Consider the following 22,718-nt stretch of genomic DNA (forward strand, 5'->3'; position numbering starts at 1 on the left):
CCAGTGGCTCACGCCTGTAATACTAGCTACTCAGGAGGCTGAGATCTGAGGATCATGGTTCAAATCCAGCCCGGGCAGGAAAGTCCCTGAAACTCTTTAATAAAAACCACCAGAAAACTGGAAGTGGTGCTGTAGCTCAAGCAGTAGAGCACTAGCCTTGAGCTGAAGAGCTGAGGGACCAGCGCTCAGACCCAGAGTTCAAGCCCTATGACTGACAAAAAGAAAAAGAAAGAAAGAGAGAGAGAGAGAGAGAGAGAGAGAAAGAAAAAGAGAGAGAGCAACCCTGTTATCACAATCAGAATATGAGCCCAGAATCAATTGGAAAAGAAGCTAACCATTAAAATGTTTCATAGCTCCATTTCCTTTACTTCATACAATAAAGTTTGATGTGACAGACTTCCCTCATCTTTATAAAATTTATTATCAATAATAATAATGAATGTGCCCCTAAATACTGTTGCTTAGCTCTCAATGCACTGATTGTCATCACTTATTTTCTATAAAATACATGAGCAGAACTAGAACTTGAAAACGCTTTTACACAATCTTATACAGTCTTTTACACAATCTTATATGCCTGTGCTGCTCATGAATTGTGTGCTGACCTGTGCATTCTCAGGGGGATGGCGGTGGGGGAGGGGGGATTAAATCAGGGCATTCACTCGTGCTGAGGATCCAGCAGCAATACAAAGGAGTTGTTTTATGTGTTTTCCTTTCTGTTCAGGTTTTGCATTGCTGTTAACGGGAGTCTATTTTGAATAAAAGGCTGAATATATTGTGTGGTCTTTTGAAGAAAGTGTTTCCCAGACTTCAATGGGGATTTGGTCATATTTGCTGATATTTTCTTAACATCAGCAGATATTCTTGAAATTTTTTCCTTGATACTTTAAATTTTTATTTATTATTATAAAGGTGATATACAGAGTGTTTATAGTTACATGCATCAGATAAAGAGTGCATTTCTTTTTGAACAGCCACCCCTCCCCTCACTCTATTCTAGTTTTTCCCTCTTGTTCCTACCCACAAGTTGTATAGTTCATTTTCAGTAAGAATCATTGCTATATTTCTTCACCCTTTGTCCCATTTCTGTGCCCCCTTACCTTCTCAAAGACAGGTAAACAAACAAGACAAAAGGAAAAGAAAACAAACAGCAACATATAAAAACAAAAAATCTTGTTGCCATTTCCTGGAGTTCATTTCAATAAATAATATTTTATATGATCCGAGGCACAGAGCTATTGCACCATTGTGATCCTCTCCTAAGAATATCCTTCTTTGGTTTCACACTATGTGAATGCCTGTTAACTCATTTTAACATAAAAAGTTAACAAGGAAACTTGATGTTGTAATATGAGTCCATTAAAACCATCATCACTATTGAAAGAAAAATCCCATCCCTTAATCTAGGTAAAAGTTAAAAACTATAATTGTGGATGCAAATTCTGTGAAACTAAAATCGGAACCTAGTTAGCACCATGTGCAGTGTTTACTGGAGTGATGTGAAACAGGATAAACAGCAGATGTTATGAAGGCCATTTTAGATCATAGAACCACAATTACGACAAAAAAAGATTCAAGAAAAGCAGACTTAGGGGTGATGGACAGTCACTTGTGGCTGGTCTTGAGAAGCAGTGCTAGTATAGAGGGCTGCCAGGCAACTGAAGAAAGGGAACTTGTCTACTGTTACAACTAGAATTTTGAGACACTAGTTTTCTAGAAGCGTTTTCTGTGTCATATTGCTTATCTGTTCTCTCCTTTAATGCTTTCCCATGTGCATTATAGATTGTTTCTGATTATTTTTCCTCTCATATCCTGTTATCTTTTAATATTAAAATGTGGGTGATGTAAAGATAGCTTATGAAGAGGATTAATTGATAATTATGTAGGTAAAGAATATTTAAGCTATGTGAAAACACACAGCAGAATTTGGATTCACGGCGCTATACTATGCAACAAAGGGTGTTCTGTTGTAGACTCAATTTACCTGACATCTTGTTGTACTGCAACAAATAGAAACAGTACTTTTAAAATGACAATGATTTGTTAGACAGTTTCCTATTATCTGTGCCAGACTTGCTCTTCAGTTGCAGGAAGCAGCCCCAGAACCCTGTAAAGAAAAGGGCTCCAGTGACATCTTGTGGCTGCTCTAGCATGGAGCCCAAGTGCCTTCTTCCTTAACCAGATACCACCTATCAACCTTCTTAGACCTTTGCCCATAAAATGAGTAAGAAGAAACCCTCCATATTGTAATAAAATTGTGCGATAACCTCAATGTGGAGTCAGAGAATCCCAATCTGAATTCCTAAAAGAAAGGAGAAATAAAGTTTTCTGACTTTTCTGACTAACTTGGCAGTGAAGCCAGAAGTTCCAACTGAGCCTGCAAACAATCGCTTCCTAATGCCCCACTCCCTGCCCTCAGCCCTCCCCGACATGCCACATTAGAACCAGTCAAATGGCCAGGCCTGCCTTCACTGGGGCTGTTAGCAGTGGAGGTAGCAGTGAAATACGCAGTGATTCGAGGACCTCTCTAGAATTTGGCAGAGGGGGGGAAAGTAGGAGTGGGAGGGGAGAGGAACTGAGATATCACTGATTTCTAAATGATTGTTCATGTGAAAGTCACTCAATATTTGTCAAGTGAGTACATTTTTCTGTGACTCTTCATTAACCACAACTTTAAAAGCTTAACTTCGAACCTTTACATTCTAAACCCAATTTTAAAAAAAGTTGTATTTCAATTATTTACAACTTCTAAGTCTGAAGGTGCCTTCCCCCTGCAAAACAAAACAAAACAAAACACTAAGCCAATAGTTTTGTCTTGAATCATTTTCTATCTTATACCACATACTGTATACTGTCCTGAACTCTCAGATTGTGCAGGACACCAATTGTCACCTCATAAAAAGCGGCCTCTGTTCAAAGTCATGTTTGGTCCTGTGGCCATCTCTTGTCATCCAGGGAACAGTAGGCTTACAAAGAAGCCTGATTTTTCTCTAAGCTTATGAATCTTTTTCACTTTATATATGTTGGTAGATAATAGGAATTTTAAAACTGGACTTCCCACAAGCCAAGAAAGAATGAGGGCATACATATGTGTCTTTCGTCCCTCTTTCCTCTGTATCTCTTCTTGTCCCCTTTATATATGTCACTAAGCCTTATGCCATACACCAAATTGTACGTATTGAAACGACTTCTGATAGAAGCTCCATTTCTAGCATTGATCCTGGGTCATTTGTTAGGTTCATAGCATTCAGCATACCATTTCTTTTACAGAGCACACCTGAACTCATCTCCAGATACTCTTGAATGGCTTAAAATGGGTGAATTCTTCCAAAAGCAACCTTCAAATCACTTAGTATCATGTATCCCCTACAAAGCCTTTAATATAACTGTAGTCTTCAGACAGTCATGGTATTACGATTTAAATGTCTTGTTTTAAATTCATATGTGTGAGTTTAACCAGACTAGTTATTTGTTATAAAAGAATATTGTCTGAGTCATTTCAATGAGATAAAGTTTTCCTGTGTTTAGACTGGATGAAATGGAAGAAAAGTATCTGATGAGAGAATCAAAGCCAGAAGATGTGCAGCTGATTACAGAGTTGAAGGCCATGCTTACAGAAAGAGACCAGGTCATCAAGAAATTAATTGTAAGACATTTTGGTTTGGGTATAATTATATCAGTTAATCGATAGACTGTTGATGGGGAAAACAGGGAAAATATTTTTAAGTAATGCAAAGATGGAAATGGAAAGAATAGAATCTGTTCCTTATGGTAAGTTTATTAAAATATTTGTCATGAGAATACAAAATAATATTAAAGTAATTTATATTTGGCATCAGGGTAAGGGAGTCATGCCTTTTTTCATCAGTATTTTTCAAAAAGATGTATTCTTTTCAATACATTGAATGTTGAATATTGTCATTGCTCCTCAGCAGCTAAGTATTGAGCTATGTACATGCATTCAGACTGTTCACATAAATTTCCTAAACAGAGATTCAAAGAGACATCTATAGAAAGAAGTTCTGTGGTCTAGCCTAAGAAGCTTCATGCTGTCTCTTGAAGAGTCAGCGGTACTAAGATGTTAAGGGTTCAGAGATGAAAGTAAGCTATAAGAATAAACACATTGCCTTCATTAAAGCCAACATTCCCTAATAATGTATGCAAAAATCTTAAATTCATAAAATATCTCTAAAATACTATGTCCTTGTGAACAATTAAAATATTGCTTTTTACTGCCACTAATAAATGAAAAATTTTCATAATAAAGCTAAAAATCCAACTCACTCATTTAGTCCTAGCGGAAAACTGGGTATTAGCATGCAAAGAGTGTAAAAGTTAACACTTAAACTTAGGAAAGTCCACCTATTTTCTAAAATTGGATGTTTTTACTGAAAGCAACAAGACCAACCAGTGTCCAGGGATCCCAGAGGAGGTTCTGCCTCCATCCACCACCAGCCAAGTTCTCCAAGTTTTGTCCACATGAGCAGAGGCCTCATAGATGGCCAAAGTGATGGCAATAGACTCAGGGAAAATTACACTCTGTTTTGTATATAAAATAGCCAGGTGCCTGTGGCTCATACTGGTAATCTTAGCTATTCAGGAGGCTAAGGCTTGAATCAGGTTAAAGCCAGATGAGACAGAAAAGATGCTATGTCCATTTAGTGAGCAAAAAGCCAAACTGGAGGAGACATGGCTCAAGTGGCATAAAATACCAGCCATATCAAGAAAGCAGAGCAAAAGCATGAGGCTCCTGAGTTGAAGCCACAGTACTACCCAAAATGCAAGCAAGTAAATTATATGTATAACTTATGTATAATTATATATATATTGATTTCCAGTTCTTATCGAGGGGGTATTTACATATATAATTGTGTTTTATTGTTACAACATGTAGGTATTAGACTTCATCGAATAACTTAAACTTTGCAAAGCAACACGTCTACTCAGGGCAAGGAATGTAGCCAAGAGTTATTTTATACTCTTAATACAATAACCCTAGTTTCTGGTCTATAAGGCACCTGTGCCAAGATTAATGCTAAGTTGATTGGTAACTAAAAGGAGCTGATGATCTAGTTCTGCTTGACTCCACTAGAATCTGGTTCTACTAAAGCACACCCTTGCCTCTACTCACACTGCTCTATCTGCTATGCCTTCCAACAGTCTAGGGTTCCGTTAGTGTCACTTGTTTTTCATGAATCCTCAAGCAAAGGTTTTATCTCTGTATGGGCAGTTCACTTTTTTTTTCTGTTGCTATTGCTCTAATGCACTGATAGCTCAAGGGAAAAGGTCAGACAAAGTCAAATCAATCTCCAGGAACTGAAAAATAGTGATAAATCATAGTAGTGCCATCATCTTCATGTGTAGAAACTAGCCAAATATGAATACAAGTTACACCTGCTCAAGATCCACCTTTATCTCTATAAAACAGAGGTGGTGCCAGTCTTAAAAGGAAAAGTGGCAAAGGGTAGGGTAGAGTCCCAGAGCATGGGGTTCAAAAGATGTAGAAAATTTAGCTACCAGCAACCTTTGAGGCATTGCCAAACCTGGCTAGAAATTTTTTAACTGAGTATACAAACCATCCATTTTTCTGTTAAACTGAATGAAGTGGCATTTATACAGTTAAGTTTGTAAATATTCAATAGAAAATGTTGAAAAGATGTTTATAATTCTTTTGCATAGGAGGATAATAAATTTTATCAGCTGGAATTAGTCAATCGAGAAACTAACTTCAACAAAGTATTTAACTCAAGTCCTACTGTTGGTGTTATTAATCCCTTGGCTAAGGTATGTGCTGTGGACATTGAAAATAGGAATATACCTTAAAAACGTGGTTAAAAATTTGGTGAATTATTTGGAGCAGAATAGGATGTTTCCAAAAAGTATTTTCTTAAATTTAATGATCTAGCACTAAAATCAATAAGTTCCTCGTTTCTTTTCAAAATGAACTACTTTTTTCTGTTAATTTATATTTCATAAAACTTTTATTAATATTGTAAAATACTGAGTCTGCCTTTTGGGGTTTTTATATTTCTAATGAAAACTAGTAACTCTAATTAATCGGTTGTCATTTCCTTCCTGATTATCACTCTCCCTAATGGGGTCTGCAAAATACTCCAGCCTCCAATATCCAACAGTTACTCCCTGGCTTAAGGCCTACCATCTGAATGAAACTCAGGTGAACATTAGTTTTGTTGCCTAGGCATTTCAGAAAAAAAGGCTTGAGTCTCTCAGCCTTATGACTGCCCTTGAAAATTACAAGTGTGGCCTACCCTCATACCCTACTGGACTCTTAGAACAAATGGAAGAGCCTTGAGACAGAATACTGTATCTTATACATCTTTTTACCCCATGGCTCCAATCGTAGTACTTTAGGAAAAGTAGGTACATTCAATGAATATTTATCTGTAGAATTTTATCACTTTTTTTTTTGTCTGACTGTAATGGGGCTTGTACTCTGGGCTTGAACTCTTTCACTCAAGGATAGTGCTCTATCCTTGAGATAGTGCTCTACCACTTGAAGCCACAGTGCCACTTCTGGTTTTCTAGACATTAATTGGAGATAAGAGTGTCATGGACTTTCCTCCTCAGGGTGGCTTTGAATTGCGATGCTCAAGATCTCAGTCTCCTGAGTAGCTAGTTAGGCTATCACGTTTTCTATAAGTCACCACAAACTATTCTGTGCATACAGCAAGTAGTGAGTAAATAACAAAGCCAGTATGTATTGCTTTCATTGTGATTGTAAATCTCTAGGGAGAAATCCATAAAATAAATGAAAGAACTGGTGTTGAAACCATGTTTTAATTCAGATCCTACTAAGTTTCATATCATGCTAATTTCTACTAGGTGCTTACCCAGACGTTTTGCTTCCAAAAACATACAAAACTTCTCAATTAAGAACACTAAAGGGGGCTGGGAAGGTGGCTCAGTGGTAGAGTGCTTGCCTTGCATGCATAAGGCCCTGGGTTCCATTCCTCAGCACCATATAAGCAGAAAAAGCCAGAAGTGGCCCTGTGGCTCAAGTGGTAGAGTGCTAACCTTGAGCTAAAGATCTGAGAGCAGCACCCAGGCCCAGAGTTCAGACCCTACGACCAACCCCCCCCCCCCAAAAAAAGAACACTAAAGGAAGGAACTGTCCTTCATAAGTGCTCCCAATTTTGAGTGTTTTGATAAATAGAAAATCTTGTAAATTAGAATGATTAGAGAGGTGTGTAGCTGTATCTTTAGAACTGCCTGACAATAGAAAGCTCTTAATAATTGACTAGTTAATGAATAGAATTCATTTAGGTTTTAGTTGATAATTTAGAGTAAAATAAGCTTTTAATACTAAAACAAGATTAAGAGACCTGTGGAAACAAGATAAATTAATGATCTTGTTGGAATCATTTTGTTATAAATTCATGACTCAGTGATACTTTTGATTTCTTAAAACATAACTTAAGTAGGTATTTTTGATGCCCCGGATGATAAAATAAGAAAACTAAAAATACATCTTTATGGGCTGGGAAGGTGGCTCAGTGGTAGAGTGCTTGCCTAGCATGCTCGACGCATGCACCACATAGCAGAAAAAGCCGGAAGTGGAGCTATGGCTCAATTGGTAGAGTGTTAGCTCTGAGCTGAAGAGCACCGAGGCCCAGAGTTCAGGCCCCATGACCAACAACAAAAAAAAAAATCTTTGTAAGAACTTCCCAAATACTTTTGACTCCTAAACAATGACTTCAGTTTTCACAACTAGATCTGAAAAGGTATCACTATTCCTGTCTTTGTGTGCTAATACTGAAATAGGTTCCTTTTCAGAGACCGTGACTCATAGAGCATGACCCAGAAGGAAATATCTAGAGTTGAGATCACTGCTCTGTAAATGAGTGAAAACTTCCATGTATATACCTGTTTGTTCAAACTCCAGTTTTAATTTTACCAGAAGAAAATCATAAGTTTAGAGTATACGTCTAATTATCAAAATGTGAGAAAATTGTAAATGCTTTTATTCTGAAGCTATTAATTCTAGAAGTATGAATAAATGCTTTCAGACTGAAGCTAGTGGTTTACAAGTGATAGGGTTTCACGGTCTGCAACTAATTGTATTCCTTCTTTTTTAAATCTCTGTTCCTTTTTAAAGACCGGTTAAAATTTTTTAATATTGGCTAATTTTATTTTATAATATTTATTTCTTAAATTATGAGCCAATTAATTATTCAGCTAATTTATTGATAAATTTAGACTTACTCATACAGATTTTTCTCTCTTCAGAAAGATATCACAGCAAATTCAAAACCCCATTATTTCTTTAAGTCAGCTTTATGCCTTAAATAGAAATAAGAGATTGTCTCAAACTACACTGCCAACATTTTCTCATTCCTTTTTCTCCTTAGGCAAGAGCTGCCTCCCTTTGACAGATGGTTAAAGTTCAAGGACCTCTGTTTTACAATTACCTTTAACTTTACTCCTTTCCTAATCTTAGCCCAAGTCCATTTAACCCTGTGGCATCTGAGGATCTACTCCTCCTGTCCCCTTGTCCCATGTCCTCCCAGTATTCTCCTTACCCCTTGGTGCTCACCCCCTCCCAGTTTCCTGGTCGGTGGCTCCCAGACATTTCCTCCTGGCTGTTTTTCTCCTGGTAGCATGTCTATCTGTGAGATGGATTCCATGTGGACACACACTCTCAAGGATCCCCAGACCACACTTTGGGTAACACTGGTTCAGTTAGCATCATGATTAACACAAAGCTTCCAAGAGTTTTTGGTGCAAAATTTGTATCTTCTATGATTTCCACTTTCTCGTTTGTCCTTATGCAGGGACAATCCTCACAAGTATTATTTTTAATGCAGCAAAAGAAGAAGAATGATAAAGCACCAACAAACAGGTTTGTGAGTGTTCCCAATCTAAGTGCTCTGGAATCTGGTATTGTGGGCAATGGACATCCTACCCGCCTGGATCCCATTCCTAATTCTCCAGTCCACGATATTGAGTTCAACAGCAGCAAACCTCTTCCACAGCCAGTGCCACCCAAAGAGCCCAAGACATTTTTGAGGTGAGCCCTGTCTCACCAATGGCTTGTTCTTTTTGAAACTTGAGAATTTCACCTTCCTATATTATGTAAATCCACTACAGGGAACAGCCTGAGGAGTATTCCTGTGAAATAGTTGCATAATGGCGTGCCACCTCTTGAGTCTGTTCCAAGATTTTTTCCCCCTAATTTCTTATCAGTGAGTTTTCTAAGTGTAGGAAGAGCTGCCAAGTTTTTGTTATTGCAGAGCTTTAATTTTTATTTGTTAAATGGTTTTAATTTCTGTCTTTATTTTTTGGTTTTTGCTCACCAGGCTTATTATATAATCCTATTTTCATTTTTTAAAGTTATAAGTTCTGGAATCTTAATGGCATATATAAGCAAAAGAGTAAATTTAGAAAAAAGTAATTTTAAAATTTATATTCAATTTTAAGTTACCTCAGAGTTGACTATATTAACAAACAAATTTGGGATGAAATTCAGTTATTTAACCAACAAATAAGAAAATACTGTTGTGTTATGTAAACCTTTCTACTACTGACTTTTTTGCTGCTTTGAAGTATCTTCTTATTTTTTACTAAATTTCAGCAATGCCACTCATACAAGTCCCACCTGTAGAGTTTAATTTTGTTCTTGTGTTAAGTGATTTCTGACATAGTGAACAGCTCAATAGTAAAACATAGCAAGAATGAAAAATACTCAAATAGATGTGTGATTGTCTCCTGCTAAAACTTTTGTGTTGCTTATTTCCCCTTACCCCGTGCATGGGTACTGTTCAGGTATCAGTAAGGTGCATGTGCATGAGCTCCAGAAACATGACTACTGGAATTTCCATTACATTGTTGCGTGCCTTGTAATTTTCCCCAGACACGGTAGGGATTCTTTTGTTTTCTTAAGTAGCACAAAGAATCTTTAGTTAAGAGTTAAGTGTAAGTTACACAAGTTGGAAAATAGAAGCAAAATTGAATTTTTACGGTCTTTTCGTGGAGTATCTGATTATGGAATTAAGAAATGAATGTTTAATTATGTAAATAGTAAAAAAAAAACACTATGCCTTGACTTAGTGTCATATATATATACGTATATATATATATATATATATATATATATATATATATATATATATGAGGATCAAAAACTTGTGTCTGATTCTGAAATTTAAATTAAAAGGGTGGAAGTGTTGGAAGAGAGGAACACGGTCGTCTTCTCTCACACAATTTCCCTGGGAATATTTTATTTAAAGACAGTGACATTACTTTTTTAATTGCTTGCTTCTCGGTTTGGGGGATGGTGGGTTTGATGGGGCGGCGGGGGCTCCTCAGCTGGCTTCTGTGCGCTGCGGGCGCCCTCTGCTGTCAGAATGGAGCGCAGCTGTAGCTTAGCCCCCGGGAGCCACTTGTGGTAACTTACACTGGCGTTTTGTGTGTTTCCCTCTTTGCAAAACCGCTTCCCACTGGGCCTCACGTCTCTCTCTTGTGAATTCAGTCCCCCTCAGAGCGAAGCGTCCCCCGCGGCTTCTCCGGACCCCCAGCGCCAGGAGTGGTTTGCCCGGTACTTCACCTTCTGAAAGGGCGGCGCTGCGTGGCCTGCCGGGAGCACGACTGCACACAGCCCATCCGTGAACAGGCGTTCCCCTGTGAACACTGTGAATAAGAAGGTGTTTGTCTCTCCGACTTGAAAATGCGCTGTATTTCCTGAGATTATATATACATTGATATATACATATATATTGGAATCACTCTATAAGGTACTCTATGATGTGTGTAATTATAACAATTATTTTTATTTGAGATGGAAGTCTTTAACCTTTTTAATTACTGTATAATAAATTTTGTTAGAAGAAACCATGTTTTTTTCTTGTTATAATCGCTTTCAATTTTTTTGTTTTCGATTTCATTTTATTTTTGAATAAGTTCTTTATTGTGAAAATACTGTACACTGGGGTTAGTTACATGAGGGAGGTAGTGAGTACATTTCTTATCAAGCATTGTTGCCTCCTCCTTTGTTTTTCCCCTACCATCCCTTCCCTCCCACCTCCACAACTATATCCCCCCACCCCGGTTAATTTTTAAATGTGTGTGTGTGTGTGTGTGTGTGTTACTGGGATTGGCACTGAGAGCCTTGCATTCACCAAGATCTACCACTTAAAAGTATGCCTCCAACCCTTGCAGCTTTATTTCTCATTCCATTTGGGTCTCTCATTTTTGCAGTTCACCCACCTATGCCTTCTACATGGCTTGAGTTACAGGAACCCACTGCTAGATCTTACCTTATGGTTGAGATGGGCTCACTTTTTTTGCCCAAACTGACTTTGAACCATAGCCTGCCCAATCTTTACTTCCCAAGTAGCTGAGATTACAGGTGTGTACCACCACTATGCCAGGACCTTTTAAGTACATTTATATGCCAGGTAAGACTTGTCTACAAAACGTTATCATTTGACTACAATAATTATAACAAAATACAGACAGATAAATGAGTTAGTCTATTGACAACTTCTATTATCATGTATAATTTTAACAAAATTGTCTACGTTTACAACACTAAAAGTACTGTGCATATTGTGGGCTTTTGGGTGTATAAAGTATTGTTTACTTACTTTTTTATTTTCTTTATCTGATAGATGAGATTTAGAACTTGTAATATAGTTAGAACTCATGATTAATTTTAGGCTTTATGGCCAATAGTTATTATGTGAAGAGATAGCCAATTCTGTTTCAACTTGGTTTAGAAGGTGGTTTGTCAGATGTCTAACCTATCAGCCTAATACTGATTCTGAACATGATCAGTTGAATACTGATTCTGATTCTCAACTCCCCAGTGTAATGTTGTCCAACCTTTGATTTCTTTAAGCTTTAGTCTGCTTTAGCTGAATGTTTTATTCTAAGGCCTAAAAACTAACGCTTTCATTTTTAAGAATCCCAAATGTAGTTGATTTAGTAATGTAATTTTCTTTCTTTTCTCCCCCCACCCAAGATAGGGTCTCTATGTAGCCCAAGTTGGCCCTGAATTCTCAATCTTCCTTGTCAGTCTCCTGAGTGTAGTGATCCCAGGCATGACTTACCACACCTGGCCAGTCTTGCACACATTTTGAAGAATCTGCTGAGTGAGATAAATGCCAATACAGTGCGTCACCTCTGAATGATTACAATAACCTTAAAGACTGGCTTCTAAATGGCACTAGGGAGCTCTGCGGGGATCAGTTCACTTAGCTTCACAAAATGCTCAAGGAACAAACCTTCACATATGAGTTTGCATGGTTTATAACTTGTTTTTTGTTATCCTGAAAAAAAATTTCAACCAACAATGCTCACTTCAGAAAATAATTCTAGTTATAGCACATATTCTTGGCCCTAGAACATACTAAACCACCTAACACGGGATTTATCAACCTGGTGTTGGTTATTAGGACTTGTGCCAGTAGCAATGCATCTAGCAGATGGATGGGCAACTGTTTTCCAGAAGCTAACTGCAGGTTTGCTGATCACCCACATCTTCCTACAGTATAGAGTGTCAGGAGAACTGCAAAGATGTGTGGAGGAGACAGTGGGAGCAGAGAAGAAAGTAGTTCACTCGATGATATATCCGGTAATGCTTGACCTAGAAGTAGTAATAACATACACAACAGTGGATGATGAGAAGGAATTACCCAGAGAAATACACCAAGGGCAGAAACAATTCCAGGCAAAGTTCAAGCAAGAGTGGAGAAGGCAGGATGGCTAAATCCAGGAACCACATGCTGTCCTATTGGCCAGCACGGAAGGAACATGTCAGGCATGAGAAGACATCTTGGGAGCAGTCATCTTTTGAGCTTCTACCTTGACTTAGACACCTCTATTTTTGCATTTTTACCCCTGTGACAACTTAGATGAAACACACATTCCCCAACTACTCACAATCACAATTAGTCACAACAAACTGGCAAAAATTGAAACCTGTTTGATTTTTCATTATGCCACAGAGAATCAGGAGTGCTTACTGAAGAATTCAACTTTGAGCGTTTAGAATTTTGAGCAGGTAATAGCATGATTTCAAACCTAGGAACAAACAAACCAATCACCATTCTGATTACAATTAGTGCAGAAGAGATGGGGGCATGTGGTAAAACCAGTTAGTGGGACCAGCAATGGAAGTACATACCTATAATCCCAGCTAGATGGGGAGGGAAGGTAAAAGGATTATGGTTTGAGGACAGCCAAGGCCAAGGTGTTAGAAAGCTTTTTTTGACCCCAAGATTGGCATGGTGGTATGCTTCTGTCATCATAGTTCTTCAGGAAGCAGAAGTAGGAGGATCACCGTCTTTAGATAGATCACCTACCTGGGCAAAAAGTGCAAGATCCTATCTGAAGAAATAGTATAGTGGGTGAGAGAAACCTAAGACAAAATGAGAACAGCAGAAACTTTGAAATTGGGTCCATGGGCTAATTCCAGATTCTCACTTCTGTGTGTATATATTTGAATATTTCCACAACTAATCATTTAAAATACATACATTGCCACCCTCCCCCAAAAAAATCCTTCCAAAAAATTAAGCAAAAGTTTATAGAGTACAAGTGCAAGGACCTGACTCAAACCTCAGTACTAAAAAACACAAATGTTTTATATTGAGTTGGTACAGATGAGAACTCATTGAAGAATTGCTCATGGGAATGGAGATGAGGGAATTGAGAGCGAAGACCCAGATTGATAGGAACTGGTAAAAAGTATATTGGTCCAGAAAGAAAATGAATTATGAACAAAGGGTAAAGTTTTATTTTAGACATTTAGAAAGTTCATCTGGGATCATTAATAGCTAAATATAAAAACCTAGAGATCAGAGTCTGAGCTGGAAATACTTTGGAAGCATCATGTATGAAACAGATAAAGCCACAAGTATGGTTTGAAAGAAGGAAGGGGCTGGCTGGGAAGGTGACTCAGTGGCAGAGCGCTTGCCTTGCATGCATGAGGCCATGGGTTCAATTCCTCGGCACCACATAAGCAAAAAAAAAAAAAAAGCCGGAAGTGGCACTGTGGCTCAAGTGGTAGAGTGCTAGCCTTGAGCTGAAGAGCTGAGGGACAGCGCCCAGGCCCGGAGTTCAGGCCCCACAACTGACCCCCCCCCAAAAAAAAGAAGGAAGGGGCTGTGCATGGAAAGACCCCATTCTGTTAAGGTGCTGGTAGGGGGTAAATGAGAAGTAGAATTAGTGATGGAAAAAATATAGTTCTGGAAGAAGAAATTTTCAAGGAGACAGTAGCCAACCAAGCAATGCTAGATCAGGAAAAGCTAGATATCAGTTACCAGGAAAGAAAGTAAATGAAATGTCCTTTGGCTTTAATCACTGGAAGAAAATGTTAGCAACAGCAGATCCACGGTAGGGACAGCAAAATCCTGATTTGAAGGAAAGAAGAGGTGGAAGCTGAAGACATTATCACAAGAAACACAGGTTCCTACAATCTTAAGAGGCAGAAAAAGCTATATTGGCCATTTTTTGCAGTCTCCAAGAGAATACTCAGATCTCCCATCAGGTCCCTGAGTGAACTGTGGCTCTGCCAGAGGAAACTCCTTCCTCTGAAGCTCCCTGGCCCTGGCTCTGCCACCAGGAACCAGTACCTTTGCTACTGTGACTCAGACTCCTCAGCCATGTAATAAAATCATACCTTCTACCCTAGCTTCCTAACAGAAAATGTAAGGGTGGATGTAAAAAATCAAATGTATGGGGTGGGAAAGTGGCTCAGTGGAAGAGTGCTTGCCTTGCATGTATGACAGCCTGGGTTCAATTCTTCAGCACCACATAAGCAGAAAAAGCTGGAGGTGACACTATGGCTCAAGTGGTAGAGTGCTAGCCTTGAGTTGAATAGCTGAGGGACAACACCCAGGCCCAGAGTTAGGCCCCAGGACCAACAACAACAACAACAAAATCAAATGTGCGGCTGGGTTCCAGTGGCTCACCTATAATCGTAGCTACTCAGGAGACTGAGATCTGAGGATCAAGGTTTAAAGCCATCCCAGGCAGAAAAGTCCCCAGGAGACTCTGACCTCCAGTTAACCACCAGAAAACCAGAAGTGGAGCTGTGGCTCAAAGTGGTAGAGCACTGGCCTAGAGCAAAAGAGCTCAGGTACAGTGTCCAGGCCCTGAGTTCAAGCTACATGACTGACCCCTGTTCCCCCCCCCCTCAAAAAATATCATTTGGGAAAGATTATAAATTGGTAGGTAGAGATAAGAAAGTAGTGTTCTTAGAAAACAAAGTAAATATAGTTGAGAAATGTAAATGGGATTATCAGTTAATAATACAATAAATTACGTGTTTCTATTTAAACCTGCCCAAACGGTTGGAGTTTGTAATCTATCTTCAGCTTCTCAAATGCAAGTTTATAAGAGGTAGATAGTTAGACTTAATCAGGATTAAGATACTGTAAGTGGAGGAGGAAGGGGAGGAGAGGGGTCAGCCTGTTTTCAGAGCAGTGATCAGAATTCAGATCCTTTGAATGGAGTTTTTTGTTTGTTTGTTGCGCAGATCTCAAAGTCCGGGCAATATGCTCAAGTGCTCCATCACTTTAGCTACACCTCCACTTCTGGCTTTTTGGTCGTTAATTGAAGATAAATGTCTGGTGGTTAGATTGGAATCAGAGGCATGAGCCACCAGTGTCCCTCCTCATAAATGTACAACAGACATTCCATTAGTTGTTAGATGTGAGGCTGATTTTTACACATAGTTTTTTGGTGTTCTGTTCTTACTTTATTCTGTCACTTCTCTTTTATTGTTACATATAGAATTATTAAAGGTTATTACCCCATATCTATTCATCATCTCAAACACTAAGTTCCTGACTTGCAGCTTTCCCTGTGTTCCTTAATTTTAAATCTATAGCAAAGACAGAGGCCTTGAAGGGAGAACTGCATTTGTGGCACTCTATACTGGATCTAGAACAGGAAGACAGAGTCTTATACCATAGAGTCATGACTGATTTGCCCTGCCATGCTTTTCATCATGCGGTAGTATAATTTTCTGACTATAGCTATGTTTAAATGATTGTAAATAATATAATTTAATTATCAGTCAAAATCTGCTTTAAATCATAAAATAATCCAGCCCAGATACAAACTTGCACATAGATCAATTGACTCAACAAATGTGTAAAGACCTTTAAGTTGAGCAAGGTCAATCTTTTCAACAAATGGTGCTGGGAAAACTGTCTGTAAAAGAATGCAGTTGACCCTTAGCTTATACTATATGTTAAAATTAGCTCAGAATGGATCAACAATTTAAATGTAACAGCTAGAAGTATAAAACTCTTAGAAGAAAATATGGGATAAAACCTTTCCAGGGCTGGGAAGGTGGCTCTGTGGTAGAGTGCTTGCCTTGCCAAGCCTGAGGCCCTGAGTTCAATTCCTCAACACCACATAAACAGAAAAAGCCAGAAGTGGTGCTGTGGCTCAAGTGGTAGACTGCTAGCCTTGAGCTGAAGAGCTGTGGCAGTGCCCAGGCCCAGAGTTCAGGCCCCATGACCGACAGAAAAAAAAAAAAAAAGCCTTTATTACTTGGACTTTGCCCCTTGTTTCTTAGACTTGACACCAAAACACAGGCAATAGATACATTTGGACTTCATAAAAAGTTAGAACTCTTGTTCACCAAAGGGAACAGGTTAAAAAGACAACCAAAATAAGTGGCAGAAAATATCTTTGGGGGTTGGGGGGATGGGAAGGGGAAACAAAGGAGGAGGCAACCATGCTTGATAAGAAATGTACTCATTATCTTGCCCATGTAATTGTAACCCCTCTGTACAGTATGTTCACACACAAAAAAATATCTTTCAAAGGGTTTAACATCCAGAACAGTCAAGAATGGCTAAATCTTAGCAAGGAATAACAAGCCAGTTTAAAAGTGAACAACTGACTCAGACCTAATTCTCCAAAGATGTTAAAATGGCCAACAAATTCATGAAAAGCTGCTTAACTACACTAGTTAATAGGGAGATGTAAATTATAGAGTGGCTATAATATTAAAAAATGTGAAGTAACAATTGTTGGCAAGAATGACAAGTTGGAGCCATTGTGATTGTGAATTAAATGGTGATGCCATTGTGGAAAAGAGTCTGGCAGTTCTTCAAAGAACAACATAGATGACCATATGACCCAGCAATTCCATTCTATAAATACACACAAAAGTCAATTTGACAATGGAAACTTGAGACAAATACTTATATACTAACATGCTTACTAGCATTTTTCATAATAGCTAAATGGTAGAAACAACCCAAATGTCTGTCAGTTGAAGAATGAATGTGGTTACACACAATAGAAAATGGACCAGCCTTGCTGGGCACCAATGACTCAGGCTTGAATTCTGGCTATTCAGGAAGCCAAGACCTAGGGGATCATGGTTCAAAGCTTCCTGAGGCAGATAAGTCTGTGAGACTCCATCTTGAATTAATCAGAAAAGTATCAGACTGGAGGTATGGCTCAATGATATAGCACCAACTGTGAATAAGCTAGCCAAGTGAGAGCAAGAGCCCCTGAGTTCAAGCCCTGATACTAGCACAAAAAAATTCCAGCCTTAAAAAAGGATGAAATTCTGAGATGTCTTTAAAAGCCCTCAATACAAACCTTAAAAGCTAACTGAAATAAGCTCATTAAAACAACAAACTGTGTGACTCCACTTATATGAGACTACCTAGAATAGGTAAATTCAGGAAGCAGAAAGTAAAAGTTACTAGAGGCTAAGGAGAGGGCACAAAGGAATGATTGTTTACTGGGTGTTATGCCAAGGTCGCAGGACCCCCACCAAGAAGACCACCGAGAGTCAGACTCTACAGCTGTTTTATTTAAATGGGCTGCAGCTCTGGCCTCCGACACAGTGGAGCCCAGGAGGAGAGCCCCAGCTAAGGATCTGCAGGTCTTATAAAGGCACACAACCAGGTGGTTTAGCACCACGTGTTGCTCTGCTCTGAAACAAGCAACAAATGGTCACTGCCTCAAGTACTCTAACCTTTCAAGAGTTTCTGTGCAGAATTATTTTTGTTTGTTTTTAATCCTGGAGATGATACCGGTGAGGTTACACAAGATGGTCAGTGAGCTTAACGTTCCTGAATTGTGTAGTTTACAAAAGGTTGAAATGGTGCATTTCATGTACATTTTACCACACTAATACAAAGGGCTAAGTAGCAGAGACCTATCCCAGTGATTGCATTGTTTTTTGAATAAACAATAGATTAAGGATGACTATATATAAATTGAGAGGTAATCTTTTCATTCCATTTGCTTTTTTTCTTCCTGTAATTTTCTCTAAGCATGTTTTACTATTTGGTACCTCAGCATATGTTTAGGTCTCAGTGTCTAAACATTTGTCAGAGGCAATGACAAGATGACCTCACACACAGAGAATGTCACAATCAACTGAAGGCCTCCACCTGTAATGCTAAGCATTTACGCTTCTCCTTTCTGCTTTTTGGGACTTCTTCATTAAATGGGGTTCTACTGCCACCTGCTGAAAGCTCTGCTTGCTTCCACTGTGAAGTTCTTTCCATGCCCTCACCATGTGTGCCCTATTACAAATGGTCCTTCAACAAACATCTCTTGAGTATCAGGCATTATTTAAGGTGGCTGGGATATATCACTAAAAAAAAAAAACCAAGTATGCCTGTAGCATCTTTATGAAGCATAGATGAGAAGCAGGGGAGCTAGACAATAACTAGACATGATGAATGGCAGAAAGTGCTAACTCCTTGAACAAAAGGCAAGGATAGGACAGAGAGATGAGGCGTTCAGAGGCTGAGGAAGGTGGGGCACAATGCAGAATTAAGTAGCATGGCCAGCTCAGCCTCAAACTGCCTCTCCAAATCATTTCTCCAAATCGTGAGCAAGTCAATTACCATGTAATTACCTCTGGGCTTTTCCTTCAGGTCCAATGTCTGACTCCTAGGTTACTAGAGGAGTCTAGTGAAATAGATCTGTATCTTTAAGAGACTGACACCCTATGTATGTGTTAATATCTCCATATGCACATGTGATTTTACATGCAAATAAAATTTTAAATTCTAAATATACTGTCAATTTATGTTTAGTTCAAATATATACACCGTACATATACACAGACAGCTCTGTCCCCAAAGGATTAAAATATGGCTACAATGAATATGCTGAAGACATATAATAAAAACTATATTATTTTCACAATAAAAAAATGAAAAAGAAAAAAAAAACTATATTCTTAGTCCCAGTTACTCAAAAGGCTGAGATCTGAGGATCACAGTTTGGGAGGGTTTTTTCCTACTAATTCTATATTTTTTATTACCTTTAAATAGTCATACAATTCAATATGTCAATTGATAAGTAAAATGCATCTAGATCAAAGTCACTCCTTCTGATAATGTTTTGTAAATAGGAAAAGCTTTCCTAGCCTTTGATAAGGGTAAATTACAGCACTTAAGAATAACTCAAATGTAAGAACTGTGTAAGAACACTAGAAAAGCTCTTCACTGGTCTCACTAGACCCAATACAGAAGTGAGATTAAAGGAGAAGTCTCTTGGACATCTTTCATCAAGTCATGGCTCAGCTAGGTTTTTGGCTAGTAAGTCACTAATTCTGCTTTTTATCTGTGATACAAAATGATATTCTTTGGAAAGGACAGAACTGAATCAAATTATGGAATCCTAATGCATTATGACCATCTCTGACTATCTCATTGCAAATAAAATGAGAGTTTTACTCAGAAAAATGCTTTTAACTGAATTCATTTTAGTTTCTAAATCTCAATCTTTGGTGGATTTCCAGTGCAAAGTTCCACACCGTAAGGCACAGCAGAAATAATTTTGACTGGGACCTTTCATAACAGATGTTGGTCACCCACCATGGGCAAAGAGCTTCAGTCATGCATTCCAAAACCATCAGTCTCGTCACCAGTTCATGACGCCTTAGTGTATGATTTAGCTATAAGATGTCCCTTCGGGAAAATTAAAACTCAATTTTCTGTGTGGGAAATACTATAAACCATTTCAATATTGTGGGAAGCCACTGAGTTCCTTTTATTTAAGAATTTCATTGAATATTATATACCAATTGTGGTTCAAACTATGTTTGAAGCTGATATTAGCTATTTTTCTCTAATCATTTGAAAATAGGACCACAAATGTTTCTAAAGATCATGATGAGCAAACAAGCAATGATCATCTCCTATTGATTATGAGAGCTATACGTGCACCCACACACAAAGACTGGTATAGTGATAACAACGGGCTGACATGGTAGTACATGCCTATAACTGAAGTACTTGAGAGGCCGAGGCAGGAGCACTGAGGGTTTGATGCCAGGCAAGGGCTTGATACATCGCAAGACTGTATCAAAATAATAAAAAGAACGCTGGAGATAAAAGATTTTTACTCTGTAATTCCACTTTAGATGTTTAGTGAGGATGGCAAGAATAGTTCCAGTTGCCAGTGTTGTGCAGGTGTATGGGCTCTACAAAATTACAGGCATTCCATCTAACTCCTAGGAGTTAGAAGGAAATCTATGCCCAGTTACTAAGTCAATGACACTTTTGGTTTCTGGCAAACTCTCCCTTTCCACAAAGCTGGCCTCTGGCAGTCAGCGTGGCTTGGCTGAAGATCAACACAGACTCTAGGGCAATCTGATTCTTCCACCAAAAATTTGGAATCGAGTGTGTAAAAAGTTCAATTTTTCACTACTTTTACAAGGAGAGGGATTCACTATGACATTTCTACACATGAATACAATATGTATTCTATCTGTTAAGACAGAAACAATGCAAGCTAGTTTTGCTGTCCCCCTCATTCACCCTGCCTCACTTCCCATGAAAGCGGTGTACCATTGTATTGTCATGAAGTGTTAAGTATTTGAGGTTGGGGAGCAAGAGTGAAGTATGTAGCTGAGAGGATGAGTATCTAGAGGGATGAGGAACAGCAAATGCAACTTGTGACAGGAGAGGAGAACCCAGACATCACATCACTACAACCCACCGATACTAAACTAGCGAAGGAAATACTACAAACAGCTCCATGTTCGTAAGTCATGCAACAAGAAGAAATACAAGATTCTTGGAAAGACCACTACGGAAACCCAGAAATAACCTGAATAATACTTACCAAAGAATTTGAATTTGTAGCTAAACTTCTCAGGAAGAAAATTTCATGGTGAAATGGATTTGCTGATGAATTTTAACAAATATTTAAGGAAGAGAAACTAATTTAACAAAGATTGTTCTAGAAAAATCAAAAGGGAAACACTGATTTATTCAGTGATGAATAACAAAACGACATTACAAACAAGACCAGCAAATAAAAATATTAGGTCAGTATCCCAAATATACATGTAAAACTTCATATTATCAAAATCTATTAATCCATTATACATATATATAAATATATGTAATATACAAACATATACCAAAATATATAATATAAAATAACATATATATAAAAGGATATGTATATATGATAGATAGAGCTGGGGATGTAGCTGAGTGGTAGAGGAGTTGCCTAGCATGTGTAAGGCATGGGTTCAATCCCCAGTACTGACAAAAAAAAAGTTTTAAAAAGGAAAATACATTATGACCAAATGGGAATCCTTTCAAAGTAGTTGATTTAATATTCAAAATTAAATTAATGTGATTCACTCTATGTTTTAGTTTCCTAGGGATGCCACAAGTGACTGGTTTAGAACAAATGAAATTTATCTTCTCACAACTCTAAAGGTCAGAATTCTAAAATTCAAAAATGGCCAGGGCCATATGCCTTCTAAAAGTACTAAAGGCTTCCCTCCTAGCCTCTGAGACCCTCAAGCGTACCTTGACTTGCAGGTGGCTACCTTCTCTGGGTCCCATGACTTTTCCCTACAATGTATTTGTATTCAACATTCTCCTTTTTTGAAGATACTATCCTGTTGGGTAGGAGGCCATCCTAATCACCCTACTTTTGACAGGATTTTTTTTTATAAAGATGTTATTTAGAAGTAGGGCCCCGGGGATTAGGAATTTTCACTATCTTCTTTTGAAGAGGAACACAATCCAGTCCACACACCACCAGCGCCAGGAAACAACTGATGTTGGACATCGACGAGAAACTGTAAGAAAAGGCAATCTCGTGTTCGCTTTGGCAGCACATATACTAAAATTGGAACGATACAGAGAAGATTAGCATGGCCCCTGCCCAAGGATGACACGCAAATTCGTGAAGCGTTCCATATTTTTAAACAAGTCGTTTAAGGATACAGGTGGACCCGTTGCAACAATGAGAAGTACAAGTTGTCATGTCGAAAACGAACTTTACAACTTTGGTGGGGGGGGGGTAGAATTAGGGGGTGGAGGCTGGGAAGGGATGTGAAGGGTAAACAAAAGAGGAGGCTGCAATGCTTGATAAGAAATGTACTCATTATCTTGCCCATGTAATTGTAACCCCTCTGTACAGTATGTTCACAAAAAAAAAAAGAAAAGGCAATCTCTTTGAACAAGTGCTGACGCCTACCCCGAGGTAAATGAGATTACACACTCAAGAAACCAAAAGCTCTAAAGCATTAATCAGGAAACACAGCGGGAGAGCCTTTGTGTTTGGGGTTAGAGTTCTTAAACACACCCAGAAGCTCAACCAATCCGAGCGGCCGGCCCGCCCAGCCCTCCGTCCCCGACCTACCCCGGGGCCAGGCGCCCGGTCAGAGGCCCGCCCCTCCCTCCCCCAGACCCCGCCCCTTCCCCGGTGCCCGCCCCTTCTCTCCAGCCCGCCTT

At 38.7% G+C, this 22,718-nt stretch overlaps 1 protein-coding gene across 1 annotated transcript in view; it reads left to right on the forward strand.

The window, feature by feature from the left end:
- Positions 1 to 10,844, forward strand: part of Fam184a (family with sequence similarity 184, member A) — a 92,088-nt gene extending 81,244 nt beyond the window's left edge. Inside the window, exons 14-17 of the mRNA XM_013032776.1 lie at positions 3,529 to 3,646; positions 5,680 to 5,784; positions 8,826 to 9,028; positions 10,490 to 10,844. Of these exons, the coding sequence (XP_012888230.1) occupies positions 3,529 to 3,646; positions 5,680 to 5,784; positions 8,826 to 9,028; positions 10,490 to 10,571 (508 nt within the window). The 3' untranslated portion in view covers positions 10,572 to 10,844. The remainder of the gene's footprint in view (positions 1 to 3,528; positions 3,647 to 5,679; positions 5,785 to 8,825; positions 9,029 to 10,489) is intronic.
- Positions 10,845 to 22,718: the final 11,874 nt, after the last annotated feature.

The sequence above is a fragment of the Dipodomys ordii genome, unplaced genomic scaffold, assembly GCF_000151885.1.
Source record: "Dipodomys ordii isolate 6190 unplaced genomic scaffold, Dord_2.0 Scaffold157, whole genome shotgun sequence".
NCBI classification, from domain to species: Eukaryota; Metazoa; Chordata; class Mammalia; order Rodentia; family Heteromyidae; genus Dipodomys; species Dipodomys ordii.